Source organism: Balaenoptera musculus, chromosome 16 (assembly GCF_009873245.2).
Source record: "Balaenoptera musculus isolate JJ_BM4_2016_0621 chromosome 16, mBalMus1.pri.v3, whole genome shotgun sequence".
Lineage (NCBI taxonomy): Eukaryota > Metazoa > Chordata > Mammalia > Artiodactyla > Balaenopteridae > Balaenoptera > Balaenoptera musculus.
Genome location: NC_045800.1, coordinates 64,035,023 through 64,054,177, shown reverse-complemented (window position 1 = coordinate 64,054,177; position 19,155 = coordinate 64,035,023). Strand labels below are relative to the sequence as shown.

General features: G+C 52.6%; 1 protein-coding gene across 2 annotated transcripts in view; it reads right to left on the bottom strand.

The window, feature by feature from the left end:
* Positions 1-19,155, bottom strand: part of LRRC20 (leucine rich repeat containing 20) — a 64,855-nt gene that overhangs the window by 7,036 nt on the left and 38,664 nt on the right. The window contains exons 4-5 of one of the 2 annotated variants that reach the window (XM_036829502.1): positions 13,652-13,819; positions 12,834-13,005 (exon numbers count right to left, since the gene is read on the bottom strand). In XM_036829502.1, coding sequence (XP_036685397.1) covers positions 12,950-13,005; positions 13,652-13,819 — 224 coding nt within the window. In that variant the 3' untranslated portion in view covers positions 12,834-12,949. Of the gene's footprint in view, positions 1-12,833; positions 13,006-13,651; positions 13,820-19,155 lie in introns of those variants that run through there. The other variant, XM_036829501.1, reaches the window with a different exon arrangement.

Below are 19,155 nucleotides of genomic sequence, written 5' to 3'. Positions count from 1 at the left end.
ACAAGCCCAAGAGGCCAATCGGGAGTTTCTGGATAAAGCTTAAAAGAGAACATTTACGCTCAGAGCATCCTGACAAGAGCAGGAGATGGCTGGAGGGTGGAGAGGAGGATGTGAAATGATCTGCGTTGTGTGGGTGGGGAAACTGAAGCTTGAAGAGGTTACATAAGCTTCCTAGGGCTACAAGACACATTGGCATCATGGTGGTAATGGAAGCCAGGTCCCTGGGCTTTGGCACACCTGGAGAGGAAGAGGAGCCCAGCTCTGCCCTCTCCCCTGGGCCACGCCTTCATCCCCATTCGCCCATGTCCTGTGGATCCTCATATTCCAGCTCAAAGGCCCCCTCCTCTGTCACTCCCTCTGGTCCGCATCCAAAGTCCCATAACCCTTTATACAAGACTCATATCACGCATCACACTCTGGGACTATGTTCACCCTAGAAGTGCAGTACCTGGCAGAGTGCTCACAGGTGCTCAATGGCTATTTGTTGGATGAATGAGTGAACGAACAAATGAATGAATATTTCACCTCCTGAACTAGATCGTAAGTTCCTTCAGGCTCAGAACCACCCTGGGCTGGGCACACAGTGGACCCACCACCAACACCACTTGATTAAGCAACTCTGACCTCAATACATTCAAGAGTTGGGGCCCTTCCCCTGACCTGACCCATTCTGGGCACCTTTGCCAGTCAGGGCCAGGCCTCTGTGGGCCAAGGCTGTGATAGGTTACTGGCCCTTTAGTGCAATAATCCAATTTAGAAAATGAGAAAATATTGACGAGCAGAAATAAAATCACCCACGTCTCACCACGCAGAACCAATCAATCACTGTTAATGTGAGGTACATGGCCTTACCAACTTTTAAACATGCGTGCGTGTGTGTGTGTGTGTGTGTGCATACACAACTATGTTTCAAAAATGGCCTCCTAGATACTATGCCATAACATGCTTTTCTTGACGACACATTGTGAACATCTTTTCAGGTTACAAGTCTGTGACATTATTATGGCCACGTGGTAGTCCATGGAATGGCGGGATCACACTTTGGCTCGTGTTTCTACTGTTAGACATTTAGTTTGTTTCCAGCTTTCACTATTACAGACAATGAGAGATGGATCCAACCCTCTTCCCACCGCAGACAGCCCTCCCAGACTCCTGCCTATGTCTGTGGAAGCTTAAAATAATCAGTAAAAGCAGAATCAGAGTGGGAAGTATTTAGAGAAAATTACTTCTCCAAGGTCAGCTTGACCTCCCTTCACTAATCATTGGCACTATTGACTGGAAAACTTGTTTCATGCCAGTGGGACAAGCTAGAGGCAAGATGATAAAAATGATCGCTTCAGAGCACGATTCATCATACGCGTGGTACCCATGGTCTGAAAGGAGGCTGAGAGGAGGAGGGGTCTGGGCCCAGGGAAGTGGTAAGGGGTACTGAGTGAGCTTCCCAGCACAGAGGTAACCCAGCAGAGTCCAGTGACTTCTGATTCCTGCTTTGGGTGGAGCTGAGTCCCATGACATCTAAGGTCCCATCCGGAATTGGGATGAGAGGCTCCCCAACCTGGTGGCCTAGGGCCCCAGTTCCCCGGCTTCCTTGGCAGCTTAGAAACAAATCATGGCGCCCTGTTGGCCGCCCAGGCTGGTGCAACACAACAGTTTACACAAGGTTGGCTGTCTCACTTCTGATCCAGGTGGTCTCCTTCCAGCCAGAATGCCGGATTTTTCAGGATTTTTCAGCTTCTCTGCCTCCAATCCCCAAAGGATCCCGACCAGTGAGCGTGGAGCCTGAGGCCTCCTTACAATGGGACCTGGGGTGCTGGGTAAAGATGCAGAGGCAGCGCCCCAGCCCTAGTGCCTCAGGCCTGTGGGCAGCACGTGGGAGGCTGCCTTAGCCTCCCCAGGGGGCTGTGGGCACATTCGTGCTCGAGAATTCAGGCTGGCCTGACATCAGCCTTGACACAGCTCTTGGTGCCTGGTGCCTCAACAGCGAAGATCAAGGATGCTGAGCTGAGCTGAGCTTCACGCCCCACTCGAAATGCCACAAGACACAAGCAGGCAAACTATGGTAACCTGGCGGGACAGAGAATTGTGCCTGTAACAAGGAGGCTCCCGGGCCACACTCACGGCTGGGTCTGTCCCTTCAGAAGCCCGGGGTGGGGGGCAGTGACCGAGCTCCCCCACTGCACAGAGCCCTGGCCCGAGCCCTGGTTGTCAGGCGGATGTACGCAGGAAGAAAGCAGCAGCAGCCCTTGCGCTCAGGAAGCACAGAGAACACTGCATGCCCTTGACAGTCCTGCAGGCTGAGTCCCTCAAGGAAGGCTGTTTGGCTCGGGGAGTTCTAAGTCCTCTGGTGAAAGGGAGGCCAGCTGGGGGAGTGGATGGGGCAGAGACCCAGGCCCTGACCTCGGATCTGCCACTTGGAGTCGTGCAACCTCAGGCAGGCCCCTAACCCCGCTGAACCTCCACCTCCCACCTTTAAACGGCCCTCTGCTTCATGGGGCCACGGGGGCTGGCAGAAGGGACCATGCGGCGCTCCCCAAGGAGGTGCAGACAGTGTGGCGGGCACCCCGTCAAGAGGATGGGGAGCACAGAGTGTTTTAGGGAATACATTAATGAACCTTAAGTGCAGGCTGTGGGGAAAGAAAAACAAAGGGGGAGAAAAGCCCCCACTGTGATTTCCTCCTCATCCGCACCTCAGACTGGCCAGCAAGGTGGGCCCATGGGCTCCCAGTGCGGCCACCTGCCAGCACCGCCACCTCCTGCACACTCCCCCGCCCGGATCCGACGTGCAGTCAAAGCCGGGTCAGAACACGGTCCCCTTACTGGCTGCTCTGGAGACAGCCAAGTAAGTAACTTGGATTGCCTGGCCCAAGCCTGGCATTTGTCTACCCGGTCAGATTCCCCATTTTGCTCCCCTGTGCCCACCGCCCCTCCCCACTGAAGTCCCCCCTCCCCTGCTGCTCTGCTCCTCCAGCTGCTTCAGTTAGATACTCCGGGAGGGCCTCGGGAAAGAAGGGCAGTTTTGCCATGGCCTCCCATGAAGTGTCTGCCGGTCCCTCCCTCACAGCTGGAGGTATGTGTCTATAACACTCACACGGAAGACTAGAGCTGCCTCATCTGCTGTGTGTACAGTAAGAGTCTGGAAGTGAGGGGTGAAGGACACGTGGGATGGAAAAGTAATCGCCTCCGCTACAGGCTCTTCTCCTGGGTGGGGCGGACACGTGAATAGCTCCTTTGTAAATCTTCTCCGTGCTTGGAACCTAAGGTCGCTGCCACCAACTTTACAACTCTTTCTACTCAGGCTTAAGATCATTGTCAGAGAAAGAAGACCTCCGTTATAATTGGAAAAATAAGAAGAAAAGCTCCTAAGATAAGCACCAGATGGGAGTGAATTAGGTAGGGCCTCACCAGGGAAACCAGCTTCTGAGAAACAAAATGAGTGGAAGGTGGTGGTGGAGGGGAAGTGGTTGGAGTGGTCAGCACACCGGCAAGGAAGTGGTGTGCTGGCTAATGTTTAACAATCCACTTCCTGGAAGGAAACATCCCTGATTTGTGGCATTTGCTGATTTTTTGTGGTGTAAATATTCCTACCATGGCCAATTTCAAGCTACCAAGGTGAGGTCACTGAACTTGAGCAAGCACCTCCAGTAATGGTGAGCCAAGTCAAGTAGCCCGCCCAGGCAGGACCACAGGCTCCTGAGCACAAGGTGCCAGAGCTCAGGCCAACTCCTGTCCACCTACACTAGGATTCTTTAGAATAAACTTGAACTTTGGGAACTGGCCCACTGTTTTGCTGTCTGCATGTTCTCAGTTGCCTCTGGCTCACTGATAAAGTTCCTTCTGAAAATGCCAGGTGAGCGGGCTGTGCTACAGGGAAATCACAAGTGGGAGGTTTGTGGGCACTGTGGCAGCAGAGCCACTGTGCCCAGGGTCCAGGGGACAGTAGGGTCCGTGGGAAAGAGGAACCCTGAGCAAAGAGGCAAGTCCACAGAGCTCACCTCTGCCACCCTCCCAGCCAACCATCAGCTCTCACGGCTGGGCTGACTGCTCTTCTCATCCTGATGTAGCTACACACGTACACACACGCAACAGACACTGAGAGAAGGATGAAAGAGGCTACAGCTTCTTCAGGGATGGAATGTGCTTGTTGATGGAAGGCTCTGGTTTAGCTCCATGGTTCTATCTTGCCTGCACATTGGAATCATCCGGGGAGCTTTAAAAAATCATCAAGCCCCAAACCCGCCATCAGAGATTCTGACTTAATTGGCATGGGGTATGGCCTGGACACAGGTGTTTTTAAAATCTCCCGGATGATCTGAATGCACAGCTAGTTTGAGTACCACTGGTCTTCCCAGTGAGGCTTAATGAGAGAATCTGGTGAAAACACTCATATAGCACTTCCATCCTAGGATGTTGCCCACCTGCTTCACTGTGTGGGGCAGAGCTGTCAAGAGTTAGGCTGGGGCTTCCCTGGTGGCGCAGTGGTTGAGAATCTGCCTGCTAATGCAGGGGACACGGGTTCGAGCCCTGGTCTGGGAAGATCCCACATGCCGTGGAGCGGCTGGGCCCGTGAGCCACAGCTGCTGAGCCTGCGCATCTGGAGCCTGTGCCCCGCAACGGGAGGGGCCGCGATGGTGAAAGGCCCGCGCACCGCGATGAAGAGTGGCCCCCGCTTGCTGCAACTGGAGAAAGCCCTCGCACGAACCGAAGACCCAGCACAGCCAAAAATAAATAAATAAATAAAAATAAAAGTAGCTATAAAATTAAAAAAAAAAAAAAAAAAAAAAAAAGAAAAAAAAAAAAAGAGTTAGGCTGATTGCCTGCATTCGTGGCATAGGGAATCCTGCCTCATCACCTTACACTGTTCTCTCCACCCCAAGGAAGTTTCCCTCCAACCAAAGTTACGTGCTCCAGCCATAACTTTCCTGTGGCTTTCAATCTCCCTCCAGCTATATGCAAAAACTGTCTCTCCTTATGCAAAGCACTGTCCTCAATAGCTGGGGTTCTGGAGCAAGACTGCCTGGGTTGGAACCCTGGTTTTGTCCAGGCAGCATGACCTTGGCCAAGTTACTTAACTTCCCTGAGCCTCAGTTTCCTCACCTGCGGAGAATAATAGTGCCTGCCTCATAAGGTTGTCGTGAGCGTTAAATAAGAGCACACTTGAAAATGGTTAGAGAAGATCCAGATATGAAATAAATGGCCACTAAGTATCAGCTAGTGTAACTGACCATGACATGAGCCCCGTGAGAACAGGGAGCGGGCTTTGTCCATCTCCATCTCCAGCACAGCGCCTAGCGCACAGCAAGCTGCTCAATCAAAAAATGACAACTGTCGAATGAACATTTCCCAAATGCCTAAATCCGTGTTCGTGACCCTGCGAGCCTCTTACTTCCTGAATAAGGCCCTGGCAAGGCTGAGCTTTGAGAGTCAGAGCATCTGGGCTGCTCTCCAGCACTCTGGACAGAGACAGGGACAGACAGTCCCTTAGACTGGCTTGTCTAAGGGAGCAAGAAAGTATTTTGTTTTAAGCAAATGTCGAAGAACTTTTCCTGCTGTTCACCTGTGTGCTACCAGCAGAGTGCTACCAGCACCCTGGAGAACTGGAGGTTCTGTGGGTAATCAAGGTTTTACCACTCAGTGGCTGGCACAGAGAATGCCATTTGGACAGAGACCAAGCGTGTGAAATGTCTTCTGCCCAGAGACCCGGTTTGCTACTTCCCTTCTGGCAGACGCATGTGGGCAGGAGCTGCAACAGGAGCTTCCCTCCCCTCCATGTCTGGGGACCATGTCTAATTTGCACTAATTGCTGTTGAAGACTGTTTGCTCACTCCTAACCTCTCCCTCAAGTGGCTCCACAGCCAGCAAGCGCTCCTACACTGTGTCTAGTGATGGCTTCACAATCAATGCCTGTACCGACTGCTCACTACCCGTGGGTACGGGGCAGCACTCTGCTGGTGCTGGACAAGGGCGTTCTGGGCAGATGGCATGAGTCCGCTGTGCCAAGCAGGCAGCTGCCACCTTGGAGGGTGAATCACCTTCCCCTGGGCACTGTGACACTCAGCGCTTGGAGGGCAGGGAAAGGCTCAGACTGTCGCCAGCTGGCTGTGCTCGGGACGGGGTGGGGGTGGTGGTGGAGGTAATTCAAACCCAATGTCCAGGGATCCATCCATTTCCCCCCAGATGGGCTTGGAGCCCAAGATGGGCAGGAAGAATGTGTCAGGGGTTTGACATTGTCTTCCCAGACCTTCTCTGCTTTGACCTGTCTTGGGGCTAACAGCCTTCTCTGGCAGGCAGGGAGCTACAGGAATTGTGCTTGCCAATCAGCCCCTTGTAAATACCAGCTAAAAGGCCGCTCACAGGGAGAGCTCCTTTCTCTGCAACCGCAGGGCTCCTGCCAGGGCTGAGCGAGGCCAGTGTAAGAAAACTCTGCCCTTGTGACCTGGCCAGTAGCTTACTGGTGCTACCAGACGTGTGGCACCCAACCTGCTGCCCCAGGCGCCATCCACACCCTCCTCTCCCGTCACATGAAGACATGGCAGGCTCCGGAACACCAAAGACACGTGGGCCCAGGCGTGCCAAAGACCTGGGTTCAAATCCTGCCTCCACCAGGCCCCTGTGCCGTCTGCTTAATCTCTCTGAGCCTCTCTCTTAGCCGTCAAGTGGAGGTAACGCCCCCTATCCAGAAGAGAGGCCTGAGCAGATTAAATGAGACGATTACAGAGGAGCAGTGTCAAGCAGCCATAGCTGTTAGGTTTTGAAGTCTGTGCGATTTTATCTTTTCAGATCAAATACAGCATTATTTCCACTTCTGCTTTCCTAGGGTTTCCTCTGTTTAAAAACTATTTTCTGGGCTCCAGTGAAAGAACTCTCCTCCTGTCCCCCCCGCCCAGAGGCACAGAGGGGGTGTGATGCGGAACAATAGGACCAGGTCCCGCTCACTCCCGCTCCCCGGGAAGCCCTCCCCAGCCCAGCTTCCTCGTGTACCACTCACTCAGCACTTGGTACTCAGTGCTTGTGGCTCATGCCCCCAGCCACAGGAGAGTTCCAAGAGCAAAGACAGCCTGCAGAACCTCTCACTAAGGGGCAGCTTGGTAGAGCCCCAAAGTGAAATAAAGCCACATCTCTCTGCCCCTATGATGCTGATCGATTTAGTCTGTGAAACAGGGTGGAACAGTGATGTCAATGTCATGGAAGGGCGATCCTGAGGTCCTAGTGGGCATTTGTGCCCCAGGCTAAGGGAGGATATCCTGGAGAATCTCTTCTATTGATGGAGACCAGAGTGAAGCTGTGGCTCCCTGGAGGGATCTGCCCCTCCCCCGCCTGCCCAGAGAAGGGAGAAGTTGCTGTGAAACAGGGCCTGGGCCCCCAGTGATACACTGGGCTGTGGCAGGGGTGCAGGTGCCCCCTTGGGCCAGGTGTGCTCCCTCTAAGTCTCCACAGTGCCCCCAAACCATCCTTGTAGCCCAGGGGACAAGGGTCCTGTACTTTGTGGAAACCTTGGGTACCCTGAGGAATTTGTGAGGCTTAAGGAGCAGTTGTGCTTGGGAGGACGGTGCGGCCATTAGCACAGTCAGCTGCCCGGAGGTGGCACCTGGTGCTTTAGGAAAAGGCCCTGCGCTTCTCAGGCCCTGCTGTGCATAGAAAGCATTTGGGGGTCTTGCTCAGGTACAGGTTCTGATTTTCAGGAGGTTGGAGGTGGAGCCTGAGGTTCTGAATTTCTAACAGGTTCCCAGGTGATGCCCGCACTATTGCTGGTCTGTGGATGACACTTTGAGAAGCCAGAGCCTCGACAGGGGTTCTCGAACTTCAGCATGCATCCGCATCACCTGGGGGGGGAACTTATTAAAACTAACTGCTAGGGAATTCCCTGGTGGCCCAGTGGTTAGGACTCGGTGCTTTCACTGCCGTGGCCCGGGTTCAGTCCCTGGTCCGGAACTGAGATCCCATAAGCCAAGAGGCACGGCCAAAAAAAAAAAAGATGCACAAATTGCTGTCTGCCCCCACTCCCCCAGTTTCTGATTGAGGAGGTCTGGGGAGGGGCCTAAGAATATGTATTTCTAACAAGTTCTCAGATGATGCTGCTGGTCCTGGGACCCCCCCACTCTGAGAACTATTGGCCTTGACAGTAAGAAGTGAAACTGTGTGAACACAGAATTAAGTAAATGCAGCCCAAAGCATCCCTACGTGATACAGGTACAGATGTCCCCCGCTATCTGAAAGTAGAGCATTCGTATAAAAGCTTTCGTAAGCAGAAATGGCATAAAGTGAAGAAGCAATTACCTTAGGACACATCTTATTAACGGACACACAAAATAAACTGAGATAAAGCACATGGCGGCTTGATGCTGAGATGTGGTTCTGGGGAAGGAGCTTGGCAGGGCCACTCTCTCTGCTCGGGGCACAAACTTCCTCTGTTAACACTCGCTGCAAAATAAACGCTGAATGCGATTTGCGCTTTTCCTATTTTTTTCATAAAAGTGAAAATCCTCTTCGGATTTCCTTGATTAGTGAAAACAGGTACCAGTGCAGGTCTTTCGTAAAAGTGAAGTGGTGTAAAGCAAACTTTCGAAAAGCAGGGGATACCTGTACTTTTCCTTTTAAGAGTGCTATTGCTCTATTTGTTAAATTCTTAACAAGCTTTTGTTTCCCTATGATCTCTCGCTCTTTCTGGAACAGTGGTTGCACGGGGTAAAAAACCCAGCGAATTGAGGGTGACGGAAAGTTAAATTCTAGCTTAACCAAAACAGTCTCCTGCTTAAGCAAAATGAAGTCTCCGAAATATCAGTACTCGGTCTCCCCTTCACCCCACGTGTTCCAGGAACGTGTTGAACTGCTCTGCAGCATCGAGTAATTGTTAAGGTCTTAGGAGTGAACGCTGCTCCCGCACCCACCTTCAAGGCCTGTGTGACGGCTGCTGGGGTAAAGAACTGTCTCCCTGGTTTTAACAGGATGGGTGACCCATCTTCTGCCCACGTCACCACTCACAGACTAAATGCTTCTACCTCCTGCAAAGCCTTTCCAGGGCGCTCTGGGGAACCCCACCTCTCAAGGACACGTGGACAGCCACCCTCTGCCTGGGAGCCTTCCCCTGGCTCCTCAGCACTTCTGACCTTGTCTTACCTTGTAGCTTACTCTCCGCTCCCACTCAGACTTTCCCTACAGCCTGTAAGCAGCTTTAAGATCAGGGCCTGCATCTCATTCATCTCTGTCGCCCCTATTTCTGCAGAGACTCTCTCTCCCCAAGCAGTCTTGTTTATACACACTCAGAAGCTTCCGTATACCAGAGGCTCCTTCTGGTTTGGAAAATATAAGGACCATCCCATATCCCAGAAACTTGTAAGTTACTGTTGTCAGAATAAGTACTCTAAGCTACAAACCCTTTTCTCCCTCTCGGAAGTGCCTGGCAGGTTTGTCCCCAGGGACCCAGAAAGCCTCCCATCTGGATGGGGGCACTTGCTATGTGTGTGCCAGGGCCCAGCTTGGCGGGGGGGGGGCGTGGTGGAGGAGAGGCCTGTGACCTGCACCACTTCCTGTTCATCTGTACCAGGCCCAGACCTACAGACTCAGGGGGTTAGGACAAAGGCAGAGAAAATGGTTAAGACATGAGGCAGGACTTCTGGACTGAGAGCTTGGCCGTGCAGGGTGGCTGAGGTGGGATGGGGTGGAGGTAAAGAGTCAGACGGCATTGAACCTGTCATCTACCTGGCTCCACACTCGGGTGAGAGGAGAGCTCATCCCCTTAGCCGAGGCATCACTGCCCATCCTCACGACACCCTCACCATCCAGTCACCCTGAGGATGCAGTGGTGGCGACCACGATGGACAGAGACGCGGGTGGAGATGAGAGGAGGGAAGAGTGCAGCGTAGTTGAGGGGTGAGAGCTGAAGGACAGGGAGCTGGCTGGCTGAGCACAGACCCCAAGTCTCTGTGGGAAAACTCATGGAAGCGGCTTTCAATATTTTTTCATCATGACTCACTGTAAGAAATTCATTTTAGGAATTCCCTGGCGGTCCAGTGGTTAGGACTCTGCGCTTTCACTGCCGAGGGTGTGGGTTTGATCCCTGATCAGGGAACTAAGATCCCGCAAGCTGCATGGTGAGGCCAAAAAAAAAAAAGAAAAAAAAAAAACATTTTACAGCATGACCCAGTACCTATATCTGTGTGGGTACATAGCAAAACTAAAATAAAAAGTCACAAAGCAGTATGTACCATGCTACAGGTGATGTACTCCAGCACACGCTGGTTTCACAACTTATTAGTGGGTCATAGCTGGCAACTCGAAACAACCTGCCCTATTATGTGTCAGTCATTTCGGAGGGTCTTGGAGCCTTTGGAATTCCCGCTCTGTACTGCGCTCCCGACCAACTGCGCGCCCGCTGTATGCAGACACCACGCTCATGCTGGGTGGGGGTGGGGAGCAGGGTGGCTTCAGAGGTGAGAGCACAGGGAGGCCACATCACACACACGGGCTGGAGGACTGTCCGTACACGGCGGCAGCCACGAGGCCGCCACGTGCTAACCCAGATCCTCGACCTGAGGGCATTCAGCTACTGGTGAGCACCAAGGACGGGCACCCTCCCCACCCTGCCCACCGGCGGTTGGACCAGAAAACAGAGGGCAGTGTCCCTGCCTCTCCCAGCCTGCATACCCTGATGAGGTCCTGTGCCTTCTCCCCTCCATGGACCGGAGCCCTCTCTCCTCTCCCTGCATCGTGGTCCAGAGAGTGGAGGAAGACTGGGCAGCGGCACTGTTCAGAAACAAGATGCTGCTGCCGCCCTCGGCAACTTCCAGGCCTTCCTGAGGCCAGGCTGGAGGCACCTTTTGAGCAGGTCCCTTCAGAGGCTCCTTCGGATGCACCTGGGGGCTTGCTTCAGAGCTGCTTGTTCTCTACTTACTGAACTAAAGCTTTAAGGCAACTCATGCATCTCCAATTTATTTCTTTAAAAAACGATTTTTAAAAAATTTTCCAATCCTCTCTGAGGGCTCTAAAGGGGAAAAATAAGCCACTCTTAAGGCATCCTAAGCTCCAACTACAATTATCCCAATGAGCTCCTGCAGGAGATCGGCTACAACTGGTGAAGAGTGCAAAGCTATTTCCATAATGAAGGACTTTTCAGCCCTCACCTTCTTCACTGTGACTACGGCTCCCTTCCCTCCAATTGGGCTGCGAAGGCTGTGGCCCAGCCTTCCACTGGTTTGGGAGTTAGAAAGCCATCCAGGTAACTAGGATGGACGGGAGACAGGTAGAAAATAAAAGTGAGGACCCTCCTGCAAGGGAACAATAGCTGCCGCCGTGTGCCCCTCTTTCCACCTGGCTGGGGGAGAGCACCCAGGCATCCTGCAATGGAGCAGGCCCTGGGGTCAGCCAAGCACCTCGAGGAGCCGCTGGACACTTGGGGAAAACTAGAGGCAGGGGCAGTCCCCGACATCTCCATGTCCCCCAGGCCTGGCCCAGGCTTGGCAGCAGGGGGCTCTGTCACAGACTGAACTGACTGAGACACACAGCCCAGTGGCTGATGTCTCTTTTACCTGGCCAGGTGTGCAACAGACACTTGACCATGAAGGCTGGGGGAATGTCTTAGTGCCTCAGTCTCTACATCTATCAAATGGGATGATCACCCTGTTGCCTTGGGCCTGCACACGAGCACTCTTGGTAAGCTGTAAGATGCTTCCATGTGTAGAGTTATTACTGTCACTCTGCAGAAAGGTAGAGATACGTGTACAAAAGAAGAAGTCAAAACAGCCAGTCTCTGCTCTGGGAGCTGTTGCTGCTAAGGAGTGTTGTCAGCCTTGTGGGAGGGGAAAGATGAGGGAATCTGTGCCACCCTGTACTTCCCACTTTGGGGAGAGTCACCTCTTATACTGCAGCCAGCATAGACCACTCACCCAGTTCCCCGGCTGGGGGTGCGGGGAAGCCACCTTCTGGGGTGGGGGGTTGGGGAGGGTGGGGAGAACCTCCATTTGAAAGCTGAGAAGAGCTGAAGCTCAGAGAAGGGGATGTGAGTCTTTCAAAGCTGCAGTTAGGAAGTGGGGAAGCCAATGGCCAATACTTGTCCTGACCTGCCTGCCTGCAGCTACCCACCCAGCTCTGGTCTTGGTATCAGCCTGAAGTAGCCCCTGCTTGGTTACTGCCCCATTTAGATAAGCAGCAGAAGGAGGTGGAGGCATCAGGAATGGCCTCAAAGAACAAGAGGCGGAGGAGGAAGGGCCCAGCAAGGAGAGCCTGGCTGCGAATGAAGAGCTCAGGGCGAGACCCCGGGTGGTCAGGACAGCACAGGAGGAAGAACTGCGCAGTGAAAAGGCACTTCTGGGCATGCTCCTTCCGCTTAAAGACAGAACAAGGGCCCAAGTGACCAGGCGGGCCAACGCAGGGGCCAGCCACTCAGTGATCCTGGTCTTGGGAGGCAAGACTGACCCAGAGCCCACCCCCAGGGCCTTCCCAGAGGCCAGGCAAGGGAACCCCACTCCAGGCACAGGGCTGAGTTTTAGAATCATGTATTCTTATCCTGGCACTTCTGTGGTCTCACTGTGCCACCCGATGCTCTCTCATAACCTCCCTGAGCCTCAGTTTACTCATCTCTAAAAGGATGGACCCAGAAGTTCAGAGCTTAGCTGGTCCCACCTCCCACTCAGCCAGGCCCAGGGCCCTGCAGGCAGCAGCCCCGATAGAAGGGACGCTCGCCGGCGCACAAGGCAGGCTGCTCTTCATCAAGCAGCTCCAAACCACTAGAGACCTCTTCCTTTTAATCAAATGGCATAATGGCTGTGAAAGAGCTTACGAAAATAAAAGCATAATTGAAGGGGGTTATTATTAACCATCAACATTAGAGGCAACGTGAGAGAGGACGAAATGGGGCTGGAGATGGGCTTCCGGAGCCCCCCAAGGCAGCTGCAGAAGGAGCCGAGGAGGAGGAGCGCAAAAGGACCCTGTGAGTGCCGGGCTCTCTCTGGGGAGGTCAGACAGCAGCTGCAGAGGTGCTCAGGTCCTGATGAGACCACAGGCGTGTAACTGCTACAAAAGGAAGAAAGGAACCCCTCCTCCACCTCAGAGGAACCCAGCTCGCTGGGATCTGCTGTTTGCAGGAGGCACGTCTCCAACCCAGACGGGAAGACCCTCTGGTTCCCTGGGGGGAGCATATCTGTACTGGAAGGCACAGAGACACTGTTCTGAACACCTTTGCCTAGTGGCTCCTGCTTAATAATGGCAAAGAGCTCACTGTGACGCCAGGGAGGGAGAGTCGGGGACTCTGCCAGGAGTCAATGCATAGAGGGTCCCAGCTGAAGGGTCGCAGAGGCAGCTGAGGCCGGCAGATGGCGACGCGAGAGGGAGAGCCTGTGGCACAAGGTGGCCCAGCCAGTTCAGGGCTCGCTGTGGGGAAAGCCAAGACCTCCTACCTGCCAGGTGAAAGCAAGTGTCTGACCTGGCCCCCGGCAGGTGGCAGGGCCTCGTAATGGTTACCTTCCTAGGCTCAGTGCCCTGTACTCGGGAATCTCAGACCAGAAAGCACAACCTTGCGCTCTTGTCTATGAAACTCTGAGTCCAGAGGCCCACGCCTTGTGCCCTGTGAGGCCCTGTGAACCTCACTCAGGAAAGGGAGCTCAGGGGAGGCTCTGCAGATACAGGGAGGTGAGGGGCCTGGTGGGCTGGGTCCACTCACCCACGATCTCGTTCTCCTCCAGATTGATGGTCTCCAGCGCAGGCAGGGTGGTGAGCTGCTCAGGGAAGTCGTGGAACTGGTTCCGGGACAGGTCGATGGCCTTGAGGTGCCGTAGGGTGCTGACCTCGTTGGGGAGGTCCTGCAGGAAGTTCCCTTCCAGGTGGAGCTCTGCCAGGTGGGGAGGAAGAGTAAGGAGAGGGGGAAGGGGAGCAACCCAGAGGCCACAGTGACTGCTGGCCTCCTGGGCCAGGAAGGCGGCAAGGAAGGAAGCCCCCCAAGGGGCGAACTCCATATTAATGCAAAAGGAGGGGTAACCCCTACCACTGCCACCCATCATTCCAGCTGGGCTCCCTGCTGTTGGCTTTCGAATGGAAGGCTCTGCCCAGCAGAGGTCGCTCACCCCTGCTCAGGGTGGCACATCTGGGGTCATTCCTAAGGCTGGTTTAGGGACCATCACATCCTTGAACTGAGGCATCCAGAATGACCAGAGAGGCTTTCCTTACTGCAGCTCAATCAGGCTTGCCTCTCGATTTTGTTCCCCCCAAACACAGCCTTAGGACAGAAGTGGTCCCTCTGACCTGGACCACTCTGGCAGCCTCCTCCCTGGCTTCCTGCCTCCAGCCCCTCTCCAATCAACGCTGCACAGTGGGACCTATTTAACCTCATGAGCGCAGCCCTGAGCTCACAAACCTTCAGTGGCTCCCCAAGGCCTCCTCCCTAGGCAATCAAGGCCCTTTGTGCTCAGGCCCCTGCAGCTCTCTGCTCCTGCAGGTCCAGCACTCACACCTGGGTCTGTGCCTTGGCTGCCCTGGAACGTCCTCTGGGATGATCTCGAGCAAAGAGACACATCACAGGAGAAGTCACACAACATCATCTTGCTGGACTCCTGCATGGTTCTGCACCCCATAAAGAAGTAGTAACAAGAGCTCTCTTTTTCTTTTTGGGGGGGCCTACTCTGAGTCCCACACACTGCCAGGAGCTGATGCTAAGTGTCTCATCTGATCCTCAGAACAGCTCTGCAAGATTTGTCTTATTCTGCTCCATTTGACAGAACCAGAAATGGTGGCTCAGAGAGGTTAAGCAATTTGCCCAAGATCACACCACCAGGTGGCAGGGAAGCCAGGATTGGGATGACCTGGATGACTCGATGCTGGTCACAAAACATGGGACAAAGGGGCTGGTGACAGAGGCAACAGGAGAGGCAGGTGTGAATATTTAACGAGTGATGCTATGTCCCAGGCAATGTATTAGTCGTTCATGAAATCTCATATAATCCTCCCAACAAATTTCTCTCCCAATTTATGGATGAGAGCACTGAGGCTCACAGAGGTCAAGTAACCTGCCCCAGGGCACGCGCACCTAGCAGTTCCCCATGTTCCCTGAGATTCACAGATAAGGGAGGGAAGTGGGGAATGGAATGACAGTCCCATTTCCTCAGGAAAGTGGGGCTGGGGAGGGGTCCATCCAGACACCAACATCAGGGCAGGGCTGGGTGGAACCTTCAGGAAGCAGAGTCTCTGGGGGAGGCCGAAAACACTTCCATGTGAAGCCCAGTCTGCACATCTTGCTGGGGAGATGTGCCTGGAATCAGCCGGGGGGCATCTCCACAGTTGGGAAACCGAAAAGCTTTTCATCTAACTGCTATCATTTTAATGAAAGCTCAGTGTGGCCTCCCAGGTTTCTTTCCCTGCTGTTCAGTAGCTTTTCTATATGTCTCTGTCTTGCTGCATTCATGACTCAAAGGCTCTGCAAATCTCCTGCCCCTGTGTGAGGCTACAATGAACATTATCCCGAGGCTTTTGTATGATCACATCCACTCCTCTCAGGGTTGAGGGAGAAGCAGGAGGGCAGGGACCCTTTCTGCCCAGGCTCAGAGCCTGACGGACCCATGGGAGACTTAATCTTCCAAGCTTTACAAACCAGCGTCAACTCACTACCTTCTGACACCCCAGGTGTCAGAAAGCCAAGACTGCTCCCTCACCCAGTGAGGTTAATTAAAAGTCCAAGCCAAACAAGGCATTCCTGCTCCAGAAGTATTTGCTCAAGAACCACTCTGAACAGCGGACTCTTCTTCCGGAGCTCTTTTGCCCCTCATGACTTTCCGGCTTGATTCCATCTGGTTGGACCCCATTCTGGAAAAGGGCAACTTTCACTCCTATCACATTACAGACTATTTGCTCACTAGGTGGTCCATCCCAAAAGTACAATGGATCCTCCTGACAAGCTCTGTCTGGATTCCTCAGGTCAGTGTTCTCGGGAGGAGCAGGCAGGGTCTGGACACGACTACACGGGGGACCTGCTACAGAAAGACAGAGAGAGCAAACCCTCTTGAGCACTCACCACACGCTAGTACCCTCTTTTCAGTGTTTAACCATGTTTTACCTCAACTTAATCCTTACGGTGACCCACTGAAGTTGCGTAGAATGGATCCCATTTTACAGATCAGGACATTAGAAATGGCAGAGCCAGGTTCTGACCTCAGGCCAGTGTGGCTCCCGGGTCCGCAATTTTATCCATGCCACTTACTGATTCTCCACACCCTGACACACACAAGGCTGCTCAGCTAGCTACCATGGACAATGTTTGCAGCTGGTTTGTCTTGGAGAAGCTTCAGAAAGATGCGCTGCTTAAAATTAGATGCTCTTGCCGAAATTTGTTATCACCAAGGGAGATTTTTGTTTTCACTGATTTAATATTTTCCCCACTCTGTGCATAGCCCTCCTGGGCCTTGTTTGTGCTGAGTTATCTTCTTGAGAAAATTCAGGTCCAGTCCTCCATCACCACTGAAGGCAGCAGGTCGCCTAGCCCTCAGGCACGTGAACAGTGCCAATAACCATAACAGAAACCCAATGCTATCCCAACTGTAAATACAAGATTTTGTTTTGTGAAGCCACTGAGATTTGAAATTATTTGTTCCTAATGTAAAACTGGCCTATCCTGACTGATGCAGTTTGTTTCACTTTAAATGCATTTTCTACTTATAAAAGCAATGCATGCTCACTGTAAAAACAGAGACATCACAAAAATATGGAACACAGGAAAATGAAAATCCTGCGTGTCTTCCCCCCCAGGACCATTGTTGTTTGGTATTCATTCTTCTATATTTTTCTATGTACATGCTTATGGATGGATGGATGGACGGATATTGTTTTTAAAAAACAAATGGAATCATAGACTATATACTCTTTTGAGAACTGCTTTTTTTACTCAGTAAAGCTGAGGCAGCTTTCCAAGTCATTGCTTTGTGTATCCTTCTCTGGAGATCACTACTCTCAAGATTGAGACTTGCGGATACAAAATCACGCCCCTGCCCAGCATCTCGTTTCCCAGGGAAGGCTGCTCTCGGAAGTCCAGCCCTTCTTCAGCAGCAGGCTCTAAGGAGATGCTCAGCTGCAAGGAGGAGGAGCTGAACCTGCCTGAAAGGCGGCCTCTTCCCCAGCTCAGAAGCACTTCTGAGAAGCAAAAGGCGCAGAGGGAGTCATGGCTGGGCAGGCAAGGCTTGCACCCTTGGTGTTCAGCTCCTTGACTGCATTAGGGTAATCAGAGGGGCCGTGTTGAAATTGGGAAGGAAGGGAGAGCTTTCCATTACTGAGCTTCAAAGGGAGCCCAGATCTGCTCTGGAAAGGCAGTGTCAACTGATACCCAGCCGCGCTGGGTCTGGGGCTTAGACCAAAGATGAATAATAATGGCTAACATCTAATGAGCGGCACTATGCTCCAGGTGCTTGTTCTCTGGAGTTTACACGCAATCATCATTTTAATTTTACTATAACCCACTACCTCCAATTTACAGAGAGATGAAATAACTTGCCTAAGGTCACACAAACCCCAGCCTCTCCCCCAGTTAATCTGACCTTCCTCTCCCAACCTCCAAACCAGGATGTGAACCCCAGCCAGCCTCCCCAAGAGAAGTGGGCCATTCCGGCCACCTGCTTTTTCCAGTTTTGCACCTCTAATCCCTGCAGCACCTGTCCTCAGGGTAGATACTCAGCAAATCCCTGCTTATTTAGTGGTGAATGAATGATGGGGGAAAAACCAGGACGACCTGGTTCTGATCTAACTAACTCACCATGTGTCCTTGGGCCCATCCTCTCCCTGGACAGCCTCCATGAGAAGGTCCTCCCTGCCCATTTACAGCAGGGCTGTGAGAATGAGTTGAGAGTGTCGTGAAAAGCAGGACGTGCTGCACGATACAGATATGTATTAAGCACCCACTACACGCTCAGCCCTATGCTTGAACACGAAAAGGATAATCTTTGAAAAGTAAAAGCACTGTTTCTGTTAGAGGGGTACAAGATCTATGAGACTTAATTACTGGATTATGGAGCTTTTTGTGGAAAAAAAACCTGAAAGCTATCATTAAAGGCAGGAATCAAAAGATAAAATAAGAGAAGGTAGATGCCGCTGGGACATATGGCTTGGAGGAAAGTCAATCAGACTTTCACAATTATGCCCAGGGTCTCACTGCCCTCTTGTCGCAGGGCAGAGGGGGGTGTGTGTGGCTGTATTAGGGGAGCTCCAGATGTTTCTTCCTGCCCTCTTACACCAAGGTTCAGAGTCAAACAACCTAGGCTCCCAGGAAGGACAGGGTCTCTGGGAGAAGACCTTACTCCATCCCACTCCCAGGACTGTCCCCAGCCTGACAGCAGCCAGGCATGACATCCCCTTATTTATTATCCCTTCTGAACTGTGGTTTCTGGAGTCTGCTAAATGGATCTCTCCTTCCCCAAGTTCCCCTTATTACTTCCTCATCATCCTTATCTTGGACAATTGTCAGGGCTGACTCAGAGGCCTCAGACTGACCCCAGCGGAGAGACAAGGCCAGCTGATTACATTAAGGGACAGATGAGGCTGGCCTGCAGTAATTACGCAGCCTGGTAGCAAAGGAATGTGCCAACTCCAAAAATACCTGCCCACTGAGGGTCAATCAGCACCTTGGCTGCGACACTGCATCAATGAGCAATTACTTTCCCACCTGCAAGGGCCCTCCTGCAGGGCAGAGTCAGTGGGTCACGTGGAACAATAATTGTCCTTCAAGTGGCCCATACTCAGCACTGCAGGCTCTTCACACAGAGACAGTTGCTGCCCACGGGGAACAGAGGGGAAAGAAGTGAAGTTTCCGAAAGCCACATCCACTCCTTGGGTGGACAGAGGGAAGGGGTGAGAAAACTCTTCTAACCGAGGAGTCTGGGACAGACTAAAATGAAGTGTTAGCCATTCTGCCCCCATGAAAAGGATAAGTGGCTCTCACTCTACCAAGGTGAACCAGTTCCTAAAATATATTGCTAAGTAAAAGGGGCAAGTTGCAAAAGTGTGCGTACACTTCACTCCCATTAGTAGTTTATAAAGGAGCTCTGGATCTGGACCCACAGTCCTGACCCTATTCTCTCTCACTGTGTGACCTCAGGCAAGTTACTTAAGCTCTCTGTGCTGCAGTTTCCTCATGTAAAACAAAGATAGTAAGAGGACTGACCTCACAGAGTCACCAGACTTTGAGTAAATGTG